Source organism: Melozone crissalis, unplaced genomic scaffold, assembly GCF_028551555.1.
Source record: "Melozone crissalis strain CALT ecotype California unplaced genomic scaffold, PUWL_Pcris_2 ptg000018l_1, whole genome shotgun sequence".
Taxonomy (NCBI): Eukaryota; Metazoa; Chordata; class Aves; order Passeriformes; family Passerellidae; genus Melozone; species Melozone crissalis.
This window is the reverse complement of record NW_026535796.1, coordinates 30,032,458-30,054,097: the sequence shown is the minus strand read 5'-3', so window position 1 is coordinate 30,054,097 and position 21,640 is coordinate 30,032,458. Positions and strand designations below refer to the sequence as shown.

The following is a 21,640-nucleotide window of genomic DNA, read 5'->3' as shown; positions in this document are numbered from 1 at the left end:
TTCCTTTCCTTGTAGAAGAATTATGCAGAGAGTGTATCTTTTTGTGTATAATGTAATTCTGAGCATTGCAGATTCATTTGCATGCATAGAAATTCTGAAGATGAAGCTTAGTTTTGTTAATCTAACAAAGCTAAAATTCTGTATTGCTTATTCTTTTTGTCCTTAAGTTGCTTTCTTTAAGCATATGTTAACTAATATATATTAGTCATTTTGACTAACATATATTGGCTTGTTGCTGACAAATGAGCAGCACAGCCTAATGCAAGGTTTTCCTGCAGCAGACACTCAGCTCTGTTTTAAGGATGGTAACAGCTAAGGGTGTACAACTGCTTAGTTGTAGGGAACATTTTTTTATGATAACCTAAGCTTCATTTAGAAGAAGATGCATAAATATTGGTGTAGCCATCTTGTCTGACCACAGAGCTAGTTTATCATGTCTTTAGGATTCCCTTCAGGATTGTCTTAAAATTGAAAGAAGCAAATAAAAATGAGAAAGCTCCACTCTAACAAAAAGCCCTTGACACTATGTCTTGGGGGTTTTTTTAAGCGTTTCTCCTTGTTCCAGTAATAGCGAATCTATTATCATGTATTTTCCAGTAAAATGTCCCACACATTGGGCTGTTGGTGTTAAAATATGATGGTGCTATGAACCTCTTTGCTAGAGACTGCTCAGGAGAGCTGACCTGTCTCAGTGTCATACATTCACCAGTAATTCTCACATTTTCTCTCAACTTCTCTAAAACATAATTTAATGTAAACTGAGTATATAATTTTTTTTTCCCAATGAAACTGCAGCAGTGTTCTCTTTGCCCTTATAAACTTCCTTTCATGCATGGAGTTCTGTTTTACTAAGGCCTCATTGACTCTCTCACCTTTAGTTTCACTGACATTTCTCTAGTTACATCTGATAATGACTTGTTCTAAATTTTCAGGCCCACAGTATGCATATACCCAGTAATCAGAGTTAGTTACCGTGATTCACCTGGCATTGAAGTTATTGGCAGTTTTTGTACAATATTGGTTGTGAGGTGGATTCAGCATCAAACCAATATTGTAAGTTGCCTTTGTAGAGAAATGCTAAAAGTTTTGTAAAATTGATTACAGGACTTGCAAAACTTTTCATTTGGGAGTTAAAAAAAAAAGCTGACCAAAAAGAGCATCTATTACATGTTTACTGACTTAACAGATTTGCTATAGTTGCAAGTGTTCAGAAAATACCAGCCTTACTGAAGTATTGCCACAGAGGCTTATTAGCCATCTTACTGTATCTTCTTGCATGTTTCAGATGAATCTCTGTAGCTCATACTTGTTGCTGAGACGTGCAGTGGTAGCTTGCTTACGTCAGCTTGTGCAAAGAGAAGCTGCTGAAGTGTCAGAATATGCTGTTGCACTAGTGAAAGAGAGCAAAGAAGATTTTACTCCAGGTAACGTATTGAAATTTTGAGGTCAAAAAGCTTGGCATATTGGTAGTGAATTTTAAACACACTTTGCTAAGAGTGTGAAAACTTTGCAATACTCTTGAAATCTTAAACTCAAAACATTTTCTACCTCAGTTGTCTGTATAGTAAAAAAATTATTATAAAATGAGGAAATGCAAGGGGAGTTGCAGGGAAATCCATGCTCATCTAGCCAGCAGCTGTTGTATTAACTTTTTGCTAAAAGGTCTGAGAGTGATCACTAGTTCATCCTCGTGTGCCTTTCTGTGAGTGAGTGGTGTTAAAAATTTATTTCACTTCAGCTTTCAATTCAAGCTCATTTGGAAATTTTCAGAATAAATAGAATATAGCCATTTTTTAAAACTGCTGATATTTAAAATTTGTAATATTGGTCATATTAATTTAACAAATTATTTCATTATGTTTGATTTTGTGTTTTTTTGGAGGATAGTTTTAACTTCCATTTCAAGTTAAAACATTGTTTTAGAATTACCTTACTTTATAAGGTAAGTGATTTTTTTTTTTCAGGATCTAGATGCTGAGGGGATGGTAATGCTGTGAAATTCAGAGTAGGATTCTTATTTCTTGATGGGGTAACTTTCTTCCTGTTGTTACTGTCTTTCTGTAAAAGCTCAACATCTGTTTTGTATTCATAAGTTAGCTGCAGTGTTAAAGTGAAAAATAAAATTATTTAAAAAATATTTCAGGGCTAGTAATTACTTTTTCACAAGATACCCTGTGTGCAACCTTTAGTGGGGTTTCTGTTGTCATTAATCCAGTTTTGTGAGGCACAGTACTCAGCTCACAGCCTTTGTTCTTAGCAGATGTGAACATCAGAGAAATAGGCCTGGAGGGGGCATTGCTGGGCTTGCTGGACAAAGAATTGGACCCAAGATTGTGCCAAGATATCAAAGAGACCCTGACTCATATGCTTACTTCCATGGCAGTTGAGAAGCTCTCCTTTTGGCTGAAGCTTTGTAAAGATGTTCTTGCTGCCTCTGCTGGTAAGTCTTAATACACTGTAGCTGAGAACGCAATCAAAATAAGGCCTGCAGTAGTACACTGTGCCACTGAGGGAAAGCATTTAAGTTTCTTGAATGTTTGCCATTTATAAAATGTATAATTGTCATTCATATTGCAAGATTGGATGTTTTAACTTAGTTCCTTCAGAGGAATATGCCTTTCTCTCTTCTGATTGCCCTCTCCCCATTGAACAAGTTCTTGTAAACATCTTAGGACGTCTTGCTTGTTGATTTAATTATTGATCTTAATTCATTTCCATAGCAGAAATGGAAATATAGCATAGGTTTGAGCTTGTGAGTCCTGTGAAATTACCTGCAAGAAAAGTATTCTGACCAGTTCTTCTATTAGTGGTAGAACTAATGGAGGCCTGTTATATCATAATGGGACTCTTGAGCACACAAAATCAATTACTGTGCTGAATATTAGTGGGGGTGAAGGAAATTTTTTAAACCTGCAGTGCAGGAGGAAAACTTATTGCATTTAGATTTTTTTTTTATTTGGAACAGTACTAATGCTTCTAATACATCACAATAATTTTAAAAGGTTTTTTTTTTCTTTTGCTTCTTTCACTGCAGTTCTTAATTTATTTTTGTGGTATTAATCTTGTGTTTCAGCAAGTAATATCAACTAAATGTTGGCAGTTTCATTATATTTGAATTCTAGCATTTACCTTAAGGGAGTGACCGTGAATTTGAGTTTAGAAATAGACTTCAAAGAGATTTCTTTTAGTAGGTTTCAGTTATAGTAAGAAAGAATATTATGTTTGGTTTTTCCCTTCTGTGTCCAAAATACAGATTTCAATACAGTAGCATCAATAGATACCACCCAAGAAGAGGAAACTGCCAAAGGGGATGATGTATCTGTATTAACATCTGACAGTGATGACAGGTTCCATCCTTTCCGAAATCCACGATGGTCCACCAGAGTTTTTGCTGCAGAGTGCGTTTGTAAAATTATAAGCCAGTGTGAAAATGCAGGCAGTGCACATTTTGATATAACTTTGGCTCAGGAAAGGAAACAACGTGATTCAAGAGGTATGTGTTAAGCACTGAAAGAATTTCATAGAATGCAAAGTATGCTTAAAATAAGTATTAGCTCTTTGCATCTTAGTGAAATTAATCATAAATTTGTTGTTTATAATCAATAAAGCCTCTAATTACTCTGATTGTAAGCCTGTATTCTTTAAGGAGTAGAGAAATTTTTATTTGCTGAAAGAATGGCATCTTACTACAGCATTTACACTCAGTTTCCTGGTTATAGTACCATGGCGTATGTGTAGGAAGGCTTTGTTTCTGCATAAGCACTGGCAGTCACAAGTGATAGCTGGCACCAGCCTACAACATCACAGTTTGGTGTCTGGGAGTATGACTTAAAAAAATGCCACTTTTTTTCTTTCCATAATTTGCATAATCACCAGTAGAAATACAGGGCCATTTTTCAATACCACTCTGTTTATCTGGAGGTGTTTTCCTCAACACTTTTTTAGAAGGTCTCATTCATGAAGATATTTATACTTTCTTCTAAGTACTTTTTTTCTACATTTAAATGGAAAGCAGACTTGATCAGCTAACATAAGGTAGCCAAGTAAAATTGATCTATGTGTAAGCTGCCTGAAGTGAATCCTTGCTACATATTAAGGTAAAATGTAAAATATGCACTTTGAAAACAGTTTGGAACAGTCTTATAAAACACATTATCTCTGAATTTAAATCTAATAAAATTATTTTCTTTCTTAAATTTCTGTTTTCAGATGACTTTTTGGTACTGCATTTAGCTGACTTGGTCCGTATGGCTTTTATGGCTGCCACAGATCACAGTGATCAACTTCGTCTTTCTGGGCTTCAAATGTTGCAAATTATTGTTCGGAAGTTTGCAGCTGTTCCAGAACCAGAGTTTCCAGGTCATGTAATCCTGGAGCAGTATCAAGCCAATGTAAGCACCATTGATAATAACTTTCAAAAGTTTAGAGTCAATTACTAAAAGAAATTTGCATTTACAGTGTGTAGGTGCAGAGCTGGATTTCAGTTAAAGTATTGTTAATTTGTTTGAACTTCATTAGAAATATCTTTTCAGTTGGTGTATAACTTTTTAGCTTCAAAGTTTTTCAAGTTTCAGCATTTTTCCCTCTTGAATACATTAAAACCAAAATATATCATTGGTGGGGTTTTTTTGGAAAGCATTGGTTTCAAGAGTGTGAAAGTATTGCAAGAAGTATTAGGAATAACTATAAATTTAAAGTCTGCTTAGAAATAAGTAGCCTTTGCACAGCAGCTATTACATTTGGAGATCTTGGGCAATAAACAAGCTAGAGACATGTGGATTGTACTCTGTTTCTGTTAAGTCTTGGTTTAGATTTAGAGAAAAGATGTCCTGGTCATTTAGCATTCCATACCACACTTTTGTTAAATATGACAGTTAAGCCTCATATGGCTTCAATTTCTAGCAGGCACTGAATAGGTCAGATCACTTTCTCTCACAGAATTGGAGAGACACTGAAGACATCCTGACCTACTTTGATCTTGCTTTTGCCATTATAATTCTATTTTTTGGCACTCCTTTGTGGGAAGGAAGTTCCTTGGTCTAGTCTAAAGCTGTCAAGGGAAAATAATAAACCATCTGTCCTTGCTGTCCAAAACCATCAAGCAGGTCACAAGTAAAGCTAATAATTTTCCTTTTAAGCTTCTGTACCTTTAATGTGTTTCTGCTAATACTGTGCACAGATCTCATTAGCTGTTTAAGACATAAGTTTAAGGGATGTCGAACTGTTAATCAAGTCTACATTGTCAGATTTTTTTCCTAAAAACATCATAATAATCCAGAAAAAGATGGATATAAATCTTCTGGACTTAAGTAATGACTTCCTAACATCTAGTTCTCAAGTTCCATAAATGAAGTCTCAACTTTAGAGGCTCTTAAGAAATTGTCGTTAATTGCCATTAAAAACAAATCCTTTCACTTCTTTCACAAACATTTATTGTAGTACTTGCTCTTTGGGATGCAAGTGTAGTATATCAAACTTAAATATGAATTTTCAGATATATGCTAAAGCAGCTAGGGAATCTTTTATTAGACTTTAATGAAATGGTTTTCAACAGTGAGAGTGAATAAAACCTCAGCAGCCCATTAACTTTGTGTTTGTGCATTCTTTATTAGGTAAATGGGCTTTGTGCTCTCCCCACACTTTTTCACTTTCCAAAGTTGACCAGCTTCAGTTAGCTGTTTTCTTAAATCTGTATGTTTTCTGAGTAAGGAAATGTCACTAGCTAAGTGTCTTGCAAAGTCTTTCATGGTTCAGAACATTGCTTTTTTTTTTGGTGGGCTCCTCATCAAGTCAGGCATTCAGGAAGGAAGACATTACTGTTTCTGTTTTAGACTGCACAAGAAAATAAGAGTCAGCAATGAAGACTCCCTCAAAGAGAACAATGTCTTCAGTGTAGGCAAAACAATAAAAATATGACTGAAACTGTTTCTCTGCTCTTTAACCTCACTGAAACAATCTGTGAAAAAAGGACAAAGGACCTATACTTTATAAAGGAAAATTGTAACAAAGTCTGATTATGAAAAGTAAGTATTTAGTCAATCTTTCACTATGTATTAAATGTTGTATAATTTCTGTTTAGGTTGGAGCAGCACTTAGGCCTGCCTTTGCTCCTGAAACTCCTCCTGATGTCACAGCAAAAGCTTGTCAGGCAAGTGTTGAAAGTCAGAAGTCTCTTAGGTAATAGACCCTCTGAATTTTTTTTTTTTTTTGCTTGATAAACAACACAAGAAAAAGGAAATAAATCCTCTAACTTTAAATCCTCCATTCACAAAAAATGTCGCTTATGTTACCTCTATATTGTGACAACTCAAAGATTATTGTCACTTTAAAGTCTTTTGAGAAACTTTGTTGCAGTTGATGTTTTTGCCATTTTTTGTGACACCCCACTAATGTTTTGGTTTTCACTGGTAAAGTATACTAAACTGGGATGTCATTCAACATTTGTTATTGTCTGAGAGTAACTCTATCTTGGTAGAAATTAAATCTGGCTTTCATAATTTTACAGGTGGAAAAAAGAGTATGCAGTGGTGTTTTTTCCTTGTTCTTCATTGTTTGTTTCACAACACTAGGTGTGCAGTGCCTGGATAGCCAGTGGTGTAGTAAGTGATCTTAATGACCTCCGAAGGGTTCACCAGCTGCTCGTGTCCTCTTTGCTCAAAGTGCAGGCTGGGAAAGAAGCACAAAATGAACAATATAATGAAAGCACCTCAACTATGGAGGTACTGGCCGTCCTTAAGGCTTGGGCAGAGGTTAGTATAACAGCTCTGCTATGTTAGTCTTATATTGGCTAGGTGAGTTAGAACCTTTCAGACAGAATTTTCAGGAATTTCTAACATGCTTCTTTATATAGAAGGTGCTGATGCTTTGCTGTGCTACCTCTGAAAGTACATGAACTTTGTAAACTTGACAAAAACACTGCTCATTAAACAGGTTTTATTGTAATATAATAAAATAATGTATCATACTTAAAAATACAAATTCTTAATATATTTGAATAGTTCAATATTGATTTGAAATTGTATGTTAGAAATGGTTGATGATATGTATGATGACGGTCCACTCAATGTGCTATTTTAAATAGGTATAACTTTTCTCACTGCCTATTGATATTTCATATCTTGGAAATATATATTTTAAATAAATATTGTCAGCTCTATACTACTTTAGTTAAAATAAAGCCAGCTCATGTGAAGGCTTGTTTTAATATGTGTAAATGCAAGCTTAAATATTTAACAATCAAAAATGTGAACCATGCACACTACTTCCAAAAGATGGGTGTTAGAATGTGGTGATAATGGCCTTGGATGCTGATGGTTGATAACCAGCTAAAGATGAGCAAGTTATGAAGGTGGATGATATTTCAGTGTACAACCAGGAAGATACTTTGGAGGAGAAAGTAGGCAATAGGTAGTTTTTATGTAAACATCTGCAAAAAAATATACCAATGTTTCATGTGCATATTTGAGAACAAATATTGACAAAATAGCAAAGCCCTTGGAGACAAGCTAGCAGGTGGGAATAAAAATCTTGAAAGCGTGCTTTCATTGAGAGATTTAAATAGATTGGTCTATTTAATCTATTCAGGAAAAGATAAAGTACCATGATAAATTTGAAATCATTACATGAAGAAAAGGTTTTTAATAGCATGTAACAACCTTTCACTGGTCAGAAGCCAGGACAAAATTCAGACTAGATGTGAGACTCAGCTGTCAGAAGTGAAGATCTGTAGGTTGTTCTAGCCTATTATTAAGATCACTAGAATTCTTCAAAGGAAACTCTGTAGTTTCCTATAAGCTTTTGTGAGCTGTAATTTGCAAATATTTCACTTAAGCCCTAGGCAGTTCCTTCTCCCTTAGAATCTTACCTATTTCTTTTATACAGAAATTGGAGGAATTCCCCCATCCTGTTGCTGCAGGGAGGTGTGAGACAAGGGCTTGGTGTGTGTTGAGTTGCTTCTCTGGGGCAACCCACTACAACTGGCAAACATTAAAAAGATGCAGAAATCATAATTGCAGGGAACTAGTATTCAACAAAGCTGACTTGAGATTCATTGAATCTAAATGTGTTCTTTATAGTTGAGAAGAGCTTCCCTCCAGGGGCATTTTGGAGACACTACAGAGGGTTGTTTGTCTGAAACTTTTTCAATTCTATCTTTTTGATAACCAGAGAGGTATCTAGGAAAATTACACTGAAATTAATCTATAGATGGTAATACCCAAAGTTTGCCAAGTATGCAAGATTGTACTCTTCATTCTGTACTGCTAACATGAAGCAACACATAATTTTGAGAAGTGCCATGTAGCATTTCAGTTTAAAAAAGATTTAGGAAGGGTTTAACTGTTGTTTCTGAATAATTATTATAGGTATATTATTTGATAGTTCTTCAGTTCTGTAGCTGTAACAGGGTTTGATGGTTGGAAGCAAAAACTGGACAAATAATGTATTACTTTTTAAGAGGAGGGTACTTAATTGCAGGTAGGAATTTTAGTAGTTTTCCCCTTTTGGGAGATTCTTGCATCATAAGTAGCTGGGGAAAGGATTCAGAACATTTAGAGGAAAAGGGCTTATTCACCTATGCTTACTGGACTTGAAGCACAAATAGATTGTAGGAAATCTCATGCCTGTTCAACAGGCAGTCATGCTAGTCATCCCAGTGGTTTTCCAAGTATTAATATTTGTAACTCTCTATCCAAATATATCAACAGGTTTACATAGTTGCAATTGAAAAGCAGAAAAATCAATGTGATATACACAAGCACAGTTTAAAAATTGTAAACTCATCTGAAGAAAGCTACAGAGATGTAACATTTTCGGCCAGTGGTCTTCTGGACTTGGTACAGGCTGATCTTGGAACACTGAGCAAGCTCTGGCTTGCTGCACTTCAGGATTTTGCTCTCTTAACTTTGCCTCCAGAATATGCATCACAACTACCTGCTGAAGGTAAAAAGGCAAATTAGTTATGTTTTTCTAAGTCCCTTGTAAGCAAACTGACTTGTGTTAAGATCATAGTAAGATTAAATGGTATGGAGAATAAGCCTACTTATGGACCTATTTAAAGATCAGGACTGTTTTTGAGAACAGAGGTTTCATGGATGTGAAGAGTGGTATTCTTATTTGGTGGCTATTTTTATGTTGGAAAGAAGAAATAGGTAATCTATTGCATTCTGTCCAAATAAATCTAAATGAAGTGCCCTCATTGGCCTGAATTTTAATACCAAACATTAAAAAAAAAGTCATACATAGAACACAATCCCATTTTAAGAATGAGAAAATACAGTAGTTGAAAATAAATTACACCTTTAAAACTAATTTCTTTTCTTGTAGGTGGTACATTTTATACAGCAGAGACAATTGAAAATGCCAGACCTCATTACTACAGCTCCTGGGCACTGATACTTTATGCTACAGCTTTATGGCTCACTAGCACAGGTTTCATTGTTGTTGATCCAGATGAAGGAGTTACAAATCTCTCCAGACCTGTTACCCCAACTACCATGTGTCAAGATTCTTCTACCAGACCCTTGGTGAAATCTCCTGAGGATGTGAATACCGACAGATTTCATCTTATCTTGGGTTAGTGAGTGAGTGCATAGTCTGCCTAGATGCTGTAACTCAAAATGTAGATAATGTTAGCAAATAAATTTTTAATTATTCAAATTTAACTGCATCATTCAGTATTGCATCTTTTGGAAAAACATGCAGTCAGAAAAATTTTAAGTCCTAGTGAGAAAATTGTAAGGCATTTCCCCAAATGTGGTACAAAAAACACTGAGCTAAACAAACCCTAAACAAATGCTTATTGCTCTGCTCATAAACGTGCAAGTTCAAGGGTGGATTTTACAGTGTTTGTACCAGTACAGTTACAGAGTGTATGGATTGGTTTCACTGAAGGACAGTTTTACATCACACAATAGTTCATAGGTATAGGAAGGGACTTGTGGAGATCATTGTGTTCACCTCCTGCTCTAGCAGGGGGACATAAAGCCAACTGCTGTCCAGACAGCTTTTGAATATCTGTGTGGATGGAGAATCAATCTCTCTGGGCATCCTGTGCCAGTGCTCAGTCACCCACACAGTAAAGAAGTGTTTCCTTACATTCATATAAAGGTGTCAAGCCTCCACTACTGCAGGAGCTAATCAGGTAGTTGAATTCAGTTCCAGTTCTTTAAGTTTAGACATTTAGGCATTTCTGGTTATATTTTGTTCTTGGCCTCTCTTTTGTATCTTTTTTTTGTAATCCCTTTTTGGAATGAGTTTGTATGACTTTGTTGCATATGTCTGCCTTTGAATCCCAGTCTTTCTGCAGAGAACCAGCTCTCCTTTGAACTTCATTGCTCTCTCAGTTAAAAGTGGGACCTCTGGTACAAAAGCTGCTTCCTCTACTGCTTAGTACATCAAATTTCCTGTATTTGACTGTGGGCATATGGCTTGTTTATTCTGCTTTTGAATGAAATAGCATTTTAATTTCCATTCCCTACCAAGAAACTGAAAATTTAAAACTGCTTTTCTGTTGCACAGCTGTTATTTAGTGGACATTGATTGGTTTCACAAGTCATCACACATTTTGGAATTACAGTTGTACAGCTGGGATGAGAATATAGATTGCAGTTTATATGAAGGTTATCTCCAATATTTTGAGGAGTTATGAATTGTTCTGTCTGTTCATTAGACCTCGTGTTTTATTCACAAATTGCTGGGGTTTTATTTATGTTAGTAGCCAATTATAATTGGGTCTCATACTGTCTAGAAGGTGAAGTTTCTTTCATGGTTTTGATGGATATAGAGGTCTTGCCCTAAGATATTAGCAATAGGACATGACTTCATTTAAAATGCTACTTCTATAGTTGCTTGGCCTTCTGTGAGGTTACTTATTAGTGGAAAAAATTAGTTCTTAAAATTTCAAGTACACATGGGGCTTTTTTCCTGATGCTTACAGGAATTAGTGTGGAGTTCCTGTGCTCTCCTGGATCAGATGCAGCAATGGAGAACATTATTGCCTGCTTACATGCCCTGCAGGCACTCTTCGATGTTCCGTGGCCAAGGTCCAAAATAGGTGGTGATCAGGTAATGCATAATGACCAAATGCCCCTCAGAATTAAGGCATAGTTTTAGTCTGAACAGTGCCTCTACAGTCTCTTGTACTTCCAGGAATCTTCAACATATAAGTAGTAGATAAATTATATGCTTCACCCAAATCCAAAGCTGTAGAGGGAGGAGATAAAAATGAATACAGTGTGGAACCTGTAAGGTGAGGGGCAGAGAATTTGAGGACATTTCATCAGGAAGGAGTAAATAGATTAATAGGATGAAAGCCAGGTAAAGACCAAATTCCAGAAAAGAGAGTTCTCTTACTCTCTCTCGATCAAGGCACAGTTGAATTAATTCTTTTGTAAAAATCAAAGTCAGTAAAAGAAGACTGGACAAAAGCAGTGATACTAAAAGAAGAAAAAAGGCAAAACCAAAAAAAAACCACACACCACAACAGTGATCCTAAAAAGAAGTAGTAAACTGAAATTTCTTTTTTTTTTTTCCCTTTAAATTAAGGTTTATACCATCCTGTATGCCATGCAATTACCTGACCCAGTGAAAGTGGTCGAGCCTGTGGACATGGCTAAGTTCTGCTGATTGTTGATGCTCTGTCCAAGGAAATGCATAAAGTGTAGGAGAGATGCAATGTAGTGTCCCCACCTTCAAGAGTTAAGAAGCCAGAAGATAAAGATTGCTTTGGCTTTTTCAGTTGTTTTAAGTCCCCTATATCTTAAATAACTGTGATAGCTATTTTGTTGGGAGAATTAATAGGGACTGCTGTTACTGGGAGCTAGGAGCTGGATGGTGAAGAAAATGCCAGCTCCTGTGATTGTGTCAATTACATTGTGTTCCTTAGTGAAATAAATCAGAGTAATTCTGTTGGCTTTAACAAGTACTAACAAGTTCCAAAAACTCCTGCATTAAAATTAAAATGTGTTAGATGTTTTTCTTGCTGTAGGAGTTGGGTGTAGAGCTGCTGAATGTTTTGCATCGACTGATACTGACCAGAGAGTCACCTGATATTCAGCTTGCTGCCCTTGAAGTGGTTCGCTTGATTCTCTTTGCAGCTCAAGAACATGTGAAGGAAAAGCGGAGAAGTGCAGAAGGTACAGTACTGTGTGGGATGTTTGTATAGCTGTGATCAGGGCTAAAGCAATTCTTTCTTGGAAAACTGGTTTCTGAGATGTGTCTTAATTGAAGACTTTCACAGTTGGATTCTAATTCTAGTTTACTTAAGACAGTCCAGGTTCCTAAAATAAGAAATTCAGGTGGTATGATAGATAGCAGGTGGTTTAGGTGTTGAACAGAGGGCAGAAAGTGAGGAGAAAAACTGCAGAAACTGCAGCTGGTCAGGGAGGGAGGAGTCCTAGTGAAAAGCTGGGGTCAGCTAAAACTGAGCGATGGACAGACTTGGCACACACAGCCGTTACAAGCCAGGTTCCAATAGTTACTCTGGTTGTAACTTCCTCACATTCATTTTCTAAAAGGAAAAAACTGGGAGTAGACTCAAAGTGCTTGTATCAGGTGACATCATATTGGCTTGGTGCCTCAGGATTTTGCGTGTCAAAGTCTATTGTGCAGCCTTTTGTCTTTTGGCAATCACTGCATAGTTTGCTTATTCAGAAGGATGGGTGTTTGCTAGTAGAATTTTGAATACATACCCATGCACATATATATGTGTCCAGATTATAGTTTGGTACTGAAACAGTCTTAAGAAGTAAACTTTTTGAAAAAAAGTCACAGTCTGCAGACTTCTGCCATATTTCTTGTTTTTCTTTCAGTTGATGATGGTGCTGCAGAAAAGGAAACATTACCAGAATTTGGAGAGGGCAAAGACACAGGGGGACTGGTGCCTGGGAAATCATTAGTCTTCGCAACACTGGAGCTGTGTGTTTGTATTCTTGTCAGACAGCTTCCCCAGCTCAACCCTAAATTGACTTGTAGCCCTGCAGTTCCACCTGGAAAACATCTGTTGCTGTCAGAAGATGGAAGTAGACTTGTAGCAGCAGCATTAGTTATTCTCTCTGATGTTCCTGCAATCTGCTCTCCTGAAGGTATGCTATTTCATCACAAGAAAAGATTAATGAAAGACTATTAGGCCCTTCTGTCCCTTTGTTATTACCTGATTTTCTTAGCTGGCAAAGTCTGGCAGCAAGTTTAGTTGATTTGCTTGTGACAGCTTCCTTTTCTAATTATTTTTTGACTGTCAAATTGCAAAACAAGTTACAAAACTGAAGCAATTAAATTAGTAGTTTCTCATTTTCTCCCACCCTATAGCAGTGCAATTAATAGATTCATTTTCTACAAGGAAGTGTACAACAGCTACATGATTGTATGCTACTTGAATTGTCTTTTCTGTAATTTATAATGCAGACATAAATTAAATTTAAAAGAGAAATGTGTGATGTTAGCTTTCCATCATTTGAACATTAAGAAATGGCTGCAAGCAGTTATGGTTGAATTCTCAGATTAGTTGACTTTTACCCATGATTCATTTTGGAGTCACTCCCAACTTTAGGATGGTTCCCCACCACCAAGCTTCAATATCATATTCATACATATGCATATAGATATATACATATACATACATACATATACATACATACATATATATATATATATACATATATATATATATATATACACATACACACACACACACACACATATATATATATATATATAAGTATTTCAGTACTGTTACAGCCACACATACAAACCATTTCTGCCCTACTCCTCTGTTGTTCCCACCTTAAGTATTGTTGTTACACCTTACACAAATCTCTGGCATATACCACCCCTGAAAATTTCTTCTTTTTAAAAAAAAATTGTTCTCTGTTAAATGACTCTTCTATGGAGAATATGATGCTCCAAATGGAATAAATGGAGTGTAGCCCTTGCAGTCTTGTAATGTGATGATACGCTTTTCTCATTTCCATCTGCAGCCTGTTATTTATCAGTTTAAAGTGAAAGGAAATAAACATAGCATCACCTAGATCTGAGGATGACTACCCTGTATGAAAAATAATCTGGGAATTTTTCTCACTGTAGTTACTTTTGTCTTTAGCTGTCCATGTTATTCCACAAACACCTTGCAGGATCAGACCACAGGGAACATTTACAGTAGAGAGGTTAAGCATTTTGTTCAGGTAAATAAAAAGAGGAGCTTAGGCTTGCTTATATAGTCAGTTGAATAAAGAAGCAGCTCCAAAAGTTGGCTCACATAATCAAAGAGATGAGAATTCCTCTGTGGAATTGCATAATTTTTCCCCTTTAGTAGGTAACTGAAGTTACAGTCCTGTGGCTGCCATGTCTCTTACTTCAGGCACCTGTCATGATATGTTTGCATAAAAAAATTTGCAAGTAAATGACGTTCATGACCTACATTTCCTACTGAATTCCAGCAGTAAATTTTCAAAGACTGGTCAAAAATAGATGTCCTCAGCTTCAGAAAATACTTATGCATAGCCAGAGACTCTCGCTATTCAACAGGTCTCTCATGAACATTAGTATATTAGAATCTTAGAAACATAAGCATTTTGCTATTTAGGGAATGAGATAAGCATATTAAGCCATATGCTTAAATCTGTCCTTTGCTGAGTCATAACTTAGGACAGGAGCAACACATAAGTATGCAGATTTCTAGGTTACTTCTAACATTCGCAGAATTCTGTACTACTATTAGATTCAAATACATAAAAATAAGTGAAACTGCTATGCCAAATTATTCCTGTGAATTATAAAACATTTTTTGTGGTCTCTTATTATGACTAGTCAACTATCAGATTCTCAGACAAGAAAATCTCTTTATTAGCCTGTGGAACAATCTGCCTCTCTACTTAGGTCTTCTCTTTTTCAAGATGTTTTTTTGGAGGCTTCTATTCAGATTCTATGGGGTTTTTTACATATATTTATTCTGAAGTCCTTATTACTCTTAATAAATTCTTGACTTCAGTGATTTCCTGGAGCAATGGCATCCTTAACTAACCACATATCATGTGACAGAAGTGTTTCCTGTTGCCAGTTTTGAAATTACCCCCTGTTAATTTCCTTCACTGTATTGTCTTCACATGCAAAATATACTTAGATGCTTGTACTTTGTTTTCTGCTCTTCTTTCTATATTTTAGTATATACAAAGAATTTACCATGTACCAGTATGTATACTAGTATATACTGTATACTCTGCTATACTTTGTATACTTCCATGTCTTCTCTTCCCTGAGAACCACCTCTTCTGTGGTTCTGTTCCTACTTTTCTCTGAGTATGACATAATTCCACACTTCATATAATAAAACCATCAAGGAAAAGATATACAATGCTTATTTTAAAGGGGAAGAGGTTTAAGTTCACTTAAGCAGTCTGACTCCCTGTTTACCATAGCAGGCCACATGATATTTCAAATCTTTTCTTCGAATTACCAGTGCCTCTATTCACAGATATGCTTAAAAATTATAAATTATACATTAAAAAGAGAATCCAAGAAAACTGCCTCAATTTTTTTAATGTAAAAAGTACCTGAATTTTTTTAAATTTCTGTGAAATTAATTTGCATTGTTTTCCAGGAAGTGTTTCAGTTCTTCCTACTATTTTGTACCTAATTATTGGGGTACTTAAAGAAACAGCTGTGAAATTGCAAGATGGCCAGTTACCTCTGACAGTTGCTGCGTCTCTGCAAGCTCTGAAAGGACTCTTGTCTTCTCCAATGGCTCGAGCAGAGAAGAGTCAGAATGCTTGGACTGATCTTCTGCGTAGCGCTTTGGTCACAGTGCTTGACTGTTGGGATCAAGGTAGGCACAGATACTGGGTTTATGAGTTAAAAATGAGATATGTTTGTGTGAAATGTTGTTTGGTTTTATTTAAATCAAATTCATGCATATCTAAAAAAAGACTTCTTAGTCACAAGAGAATTAGCTGGTTACCAAGCACTGTTGACACTATAGTGCAGTCTCGTCCCTGCAGTCCATATGAGAAGTCATCATCTATAAAAGTATAAATGTGGGTGTCATGATTGAAGCCCAGCTGGAAATTGGGCACCACGCAGCCACTCACTGAACCCCCGCTCCCTCTTCCCCCCACCTTAGTGGAGTGGGGAGAAGAATCAAAGTAAAACTTGTATGTTGAGGTAAGAACAGTGTAATAATTGCTACTAAGGAAAAGAAAGTAATAATGGTAAATTATAATAATAATGATAACAAAAAGAGAAAAACAAGTGATGCACTGTTCAGTTGCGTACCAGTTTCTTACCAATGCCAGACCCCCCTTCCTGAACCCAGATCATCTGGCCTTCCAAGTAAGTCCCCTCAGTTTATTTACTGGGCATGATGTTGTATGGTGTGGAATACCCCTTTGGTCAGTTCAAGGCACCCATCCCAGCTATGCTCCCTCCCAGTTTCATTTGCTTATCTTCTCACTGGCACAGCATGAGACTATGGGAAAAGTCCTTGACTTAGGATAAACACAGCTTAGCAAAAACCAAAACATCAGTGTATTATCAACACCATTGTCATTCTGAATCCAAAACACAGCACTGCAACAGCTGCTGAGAAGAAATTAGCTGTACCCCAGCTGAAACCAGGACAGTGGGTTTGCAGGCTTATTCCTGTGTTATTTAGTGCCACAGTGTAATTCCATGGATGAAGGCATAAACAGGAGCTATGGCTTAAGTGTACAGCAGAACATAAAAGATAGCTGTTCACTGAGTGCAGTTTCTCCATTAAGAACTGGTGTCTCTAGTGAAGCAAAGGGTATTTAAAACAGTAGTGCAAAAAAAGAATTTTTTGTCTTGAATCAGTTTGCTGTGTGCTGCTGCTTCAACTTCCTGAGTTCATAGTATTTTCATTGTTCCATATGTTAATCTCTTACATTGTAATTTGTTGATGGAACTTGTCTTTACAAAATTGTTTAAAACTTACAGCAAAAAAATATATATTCTAAATGCAAATTTTTTATTATTCTCAAATAGATTGCACTCTAATATGTCATACCAGCTCTTCAAAGATATTTATTGTACTTTATGCAAAGAAACAATGGAATAGAAGTATGCTATAATTTCTAAATATGCATATGATCACCCCTGAATTCCTATTTTGTCCTTGGCTGTTGTTGCAGTAAAAGTCCACCCCACTGTATCAGAGGATGTCATGTATTTGAAAACTAAAGAAACGTAGACATTGATATTTTTATTCCACCTCTTTGTACCACTTGAACTCGTAGAATTTTTAATGCAAATCTAACAATTTCCTTACTTTGTTGATAGTAGATGGCCTTCTCCAAGAACTCGACGAAATCAGCCTTCTCACTGCTATTACAGTATTTGTTATGTCTACCAGCCCAGAAGTTACTACAGTAGAGTGCCTTCAGAAGCGTTGTATTGAGAAGTTTAAAACAACACTTGACTCAAAAGATCCTCTTGTAAGTACTGGTGAAGTTAATGGAATGTCACTACCACACTAAATGAATATTAGCTTATTTTAGTTGTTCCTCTGTGTTAATAGAAGTTAATTCTCTCCTGACTATATCTGTTGTATTTTAAAATAAAGTTGTAACAAGTGAGTAAGAAAAGAATGTGTCCAGCAGTGCATTTAATCATTGTTCTGTATGCAATTCTGTATTCCTGTTCTTTTACTGTATCAGACTCAGTGCTTTGTACATTGCTAAGTACACAATACAGTTGTGTGGTGTTGCAGGCACCTGTCAAATTCATTTTATCTTCAACACACAGATAGTGTCTTTTGCACAGGAAATCCCTGAGCTGTGAGTCTTTGGGAGCTGGAGCAAGTACCACTACAAAACTGGTACTGTCCATAAACATCAGCTCCTGGCCGCTGCTGGATGCAGCTTACTGAACTAGATTCATGTTTTGTTCTGACCTAGCATAAATATTTTCATATAGTGGCATTAGATTATAGTGCCACAGTTCATATATTACTATCCTTCACCAAAAGAAATGTATCACTGAAAAAAAGCATTTATACAAATGGCTTTTTTTTCACTTTCAAAGTTCGGCTCTGAAAATAACATCCATTAGATCTTGTATTTGTTAGAATTCTGTGTAAGCTGCTTTTCTTGCATCTCTACTATATCTGTGTAGTAATAGAAAATTAAAGTTTCATTTACTTGAGAAATAACTGTAAGACAATACTTTTTTATGTATCAATACATTCCCAGTATTGTGAACTTTGGTTTTCACTGTTAGGAAACTGAAAATGCCAAATATGACTGCAAGGAAATATTAGCATGCATTTGCAAATTTCATCCAAGTGTTTAGGCATCAGAGCCATTTGGAAATTATGTAGGAACTCGGTAGTTTCAGTCCTATTGACTTCCAAAGAGGTGCAAGCCACTGCATCATTTAAGGCATTTTAAAATTGTACCTACAGTTTGAAAGAGATATTGCTTATATTTTAAGTACCACTTTTTTGGTATTGCACTTTTGCTAAGAAGAGAGTATTTTCAAAATAATACTAATCTTCAAACAGAAATAGTATTTTTTCCTTACCTCAAAAATGTCAGAAGATATAAAGTTTGATGGAAAGAAACAGAATGCATGATCTGGTTTCTATTAATAATTGATTACAAGTTATAATAGTCCTGTAAAGTATTTTACATGAGCAGCCTACAACCTGATGAATTTTAAAGTTGTGAAGCACATTTTTCTCTCTCCCAAAAATTTTATCTGACAAGCTGTTAGATTTAGAACACCCAGAGATGTGTTTTGAACTATAATGCTTTTTAACTGCAAATTTCATTTTCCCTTTAGGTACAGTGTAAATGCTACCAGCTGCTGCACTCCATCTTTCAGCATCCAAACAAAACTGTGTCATACCCTTATATCCATTCTTTAGCGCCATCCATTGTGGGGAAACTGCAGGAAACAGAAAAAGCAAAACCTGAAAATGCTGCTGAACTTCAAGTCATTCAGGAGGGAATAAAGGTGGTTACAGCTCTGACTGCTGCTGCTGAGGAGCAGCACCGTAAGTTACTTCCATTTCTTGGACCCAAAGCATTAAAAAGACTCAAAGTTGCTATAAATAACAAACTAAAACCAAAATGACCACTAGGAATTCAGTCAATTGCCAAGAAAATTGCTCACAGGAATGTTGGGTTTTTTACCCTACAGCTCAGCTAACATTTGCAGCTTTACAGTTTGAATTACATGTTAACTTCCAGTTAGAATTTGACACTATTTTTGAAAATTGTGTATTTAAGTTCTGTTTTCCATGTTTATAGGTGCTCACTTGGTGGCCTGCTTTCTTCCCATCCTCATTTCCTTTCTTTTGGACGAAAATGCGCTGGTTTCTGCTACAATCTCGGCAAAAAATCTGCATGAGTTTGCTTTGCAAACTCTGATGCAGATTGGTCCACAATATTCATCGGTTTTTAAAAAACTAATGGCCTCCTCTCCAACTATGAAAGCCAGGCTTGAGTCAGCTATTAAAGGCAATCAAGAAAGCATCAAAGTGAAGACTACTAAACATGCAAAAAATCCTGGGAAAAGTTCAAGCATTCAGCTGAAGACCAATTTTCTTTAAAGCCCCATATTGTCATTTTACGCACTTTGATGTCAACAGCAAAAAATTCCCTTTTAATTTCTAATCAAAGGATTGTTGTGAGTTGATATCATGTATTTCAGTTTGTGCTGAAGTATTACAGAAAGTTTTTAAGAGAAAGCAAATTTCTAGGTAAAGTTCTCTTAGTGAAAGACTTCTTAAATATCTCTAAACACTATGAGTAAATGAGAGGTCATCAAATCTGTATTTTTTTATTATTTTGGACTAAAATATCAGGAATGCACATGCCTATGTTAAAAAAAATATAGTGTACTTTACCATAGATATATTTAAGAGCATCCCACACTTAGCCATTAAGTAAACTTGTTTTTTAAATTAATATTTGTCAAAAATTAGTTACTATAATTGGGCTTTGGATTTAACAGGGACATAAATTTACTTACAGGTTGTAATCTATGCTAATTACTAATTTAACACACTGCATCATTCATTAAACAGATTAAATATCCTTGTAAGCCTTATAACAGTTTATTGTTGATCTCAGAAAATTCAACTCAGTAAAGGTAATATGGATAGCTTTAATCCTAATAACATCTTGAGCTGGCCAAGATGTAGCAAATGCTGTGCAATGCAGCTGTACAGCCCCTCTCTGGGGACTGTGGCTCTGTCCAGAGTGGGACTGCCATGCATGTGTAAGGACTGACAGGCTCGGCGCCTTGCTGCTTGACACGGTCTCACTTTTCAGGATGTGTGCTTTGGTCAGTTTGTGTTAGGGGAGCCCAGGCAATAGCTTACATATCCTGTCCAGGACTGGACAGCAATCTTAACATACTGTGCCTCAATTCAGACCTCTGCTCTAAGTGGATGGATGTTCCCTGATCTTTGAATGATCACTGATCTGTACCTGTAACCTGATTTCTGTATCTCTGCAGTGAGAGATGGAAGTATTTGAAGTCACCTTGTCTTGTGTCTTTAAACAGAGTGCAACAAGCTCATAATAAGATTAACATTTTTAGCAAGGAACATATTTTAATATAGAAAAATAACTATCAAAACTGCAATGGCTACAAAGTATTTTCTAAGTACAATGTATTGACTTCTTTCTTAATACAGTATTACCTAAACCAAACACTGTCAAACTGAGGATACTATTTCCTTCTTGAATCTAATTGCTTTAAAAGGAAGAAGAAAAAAATATTTACAGAACTGAGAAACACACTGTGACTCAGGAAGAGTGTGATGTACTGTATTTTACTAGAAGTTTTGTATGTAAATATAATTGTAAATTGTACAGAATTAACAATTTGACCAAAGTTCTAACAATTCTTTTTTCTAATTTACATAAATAAAGCTAATTTTCTTCACTTAATATTTGTCTTACTTATTTTATCCAATAGCAGTGGAACTCAAAGGATTTGTGTATCAGAAAAAAAAATGTTGTATTCTGCCTCTAGGAAACAAATAATGAATATTTGGGTTGGTTGCATCAAGGTCTGGGACTTGACATTGCAGATCTTCCTCTGTTGTGAGCAGCCCAATGAGTAAATAAGTTGGAGCAGGGAAATTTTTTATGTGTAAATCCCTGGTTTGTGCCAAATGCTGAAATGTGAGAAGATGGTTGAGATGCCTTCCATCTTTCCATGGAGAACCACAAGTCCTGTGTTCCACCTCTTCATTGAAGTCAAATCTGTAGTTGCTGGCTGTTAAAAGGGACTTGTGTTAGATTTGGCAGTTATTCATCTTTATCTCATTTTTTATCATGTTGTTTTACCCTTCCAAGTTTACTGGTGGGGTTTTTTTCTTTTGTTTTGTTTCCCAAGGCTGCTTCTGGAACATCATAGATTCTTAGGAAACTTAAAACATTTAGATGGAAGTCATGTTTGCTATCAAAATTGCCAAATATATTTCTGAGGAAGTTAGTTGTTACAAAAGGTATTTGTGGTTATTTTTGTTTTCTGTCATGTATAGTAATGTATCAACATTTTTTTAATGTTGAGAAGACAATCTGTTGAAAACCTACTTTCCTTAAAAACTTTCAAGAAGCATACTCAAATTGTAAGAGCACCAAGGAAAGCTGTTAAAGGCCAAAAATTAAAGTTT

At 35.9% G+C, this 21,640-nt stretch overlaps 1 protein-coding gene across 4 annotated transcripts in view; it reads left to right on the top strand.

The window, feature by feature from the left end:
* HEATR5A (HEAT repeat containing 5A) overlaps positions 1–20,557 on the top strand; it is a 63,565-nt gene extending 43,008 nt beyond the window's left edge. For 3 of the 4 annotated variants that reach the window (XM_054275752.1, XM_054275749.1, XM_054275753.1), the window contains 15 exons: positions 1,286–1,424; positions 2,261–2,440; positions 3,254–3,493; positions 4,210–4,391; positions 6,080–6,148; positions 6,570–6,749; positions 8,706–8,940; positions 9,325–9,573; positions 10,937–11,064; positions 11,987–12,134; positions 12,810–13,082; positions 15,593–15,817; positions 17,287–17,441; positions 18,790–19,003; positions 19,260–20,557. In XM_054275752.1, the coding sequence (XP_054131727.1) occupies positions 1,286–1,424; positions 2,261–2,440; positions 3,254–3,493; positions 4,210–4,391; positions 6,080–6,148; positions 6,570–6,749; positions 8,706–8,940; positions 9,325–9,573; positions 10,937–11,064; positions 11,987–12,134; positions 12,810–13,082; positions 15,593–15,817; positions 17,287–17,441; positions 18,790–19,003; positions 19,260–19,561 (2,919 nt within the window). In that variant the 3' untranslated portion in view covers positions 19,562–20,557. The remainder of the gene's footprint in view (positions 1–1,285; positions 1,425–2,260; positions 2,441–3,253; positions 3,494–4,209; positions 4,392–6,079; positions 6,149–6,569; positions 6,750–8,705; positions 8,941–9,324; positions 9,574–10,936; positions 11,065–11,986; positions 12,135–12,809; positions 13,083–15,592; positions 15,818–17,286; positions 17,442–18,789; positions 19,004–19,259) is intronic. The other variant, XM_054275751.1, reaches the window with a different exon arrangement.
* The last annotated feature ends 1,083 nt before the right edge of the window (positions 20,558–21,640 follow it).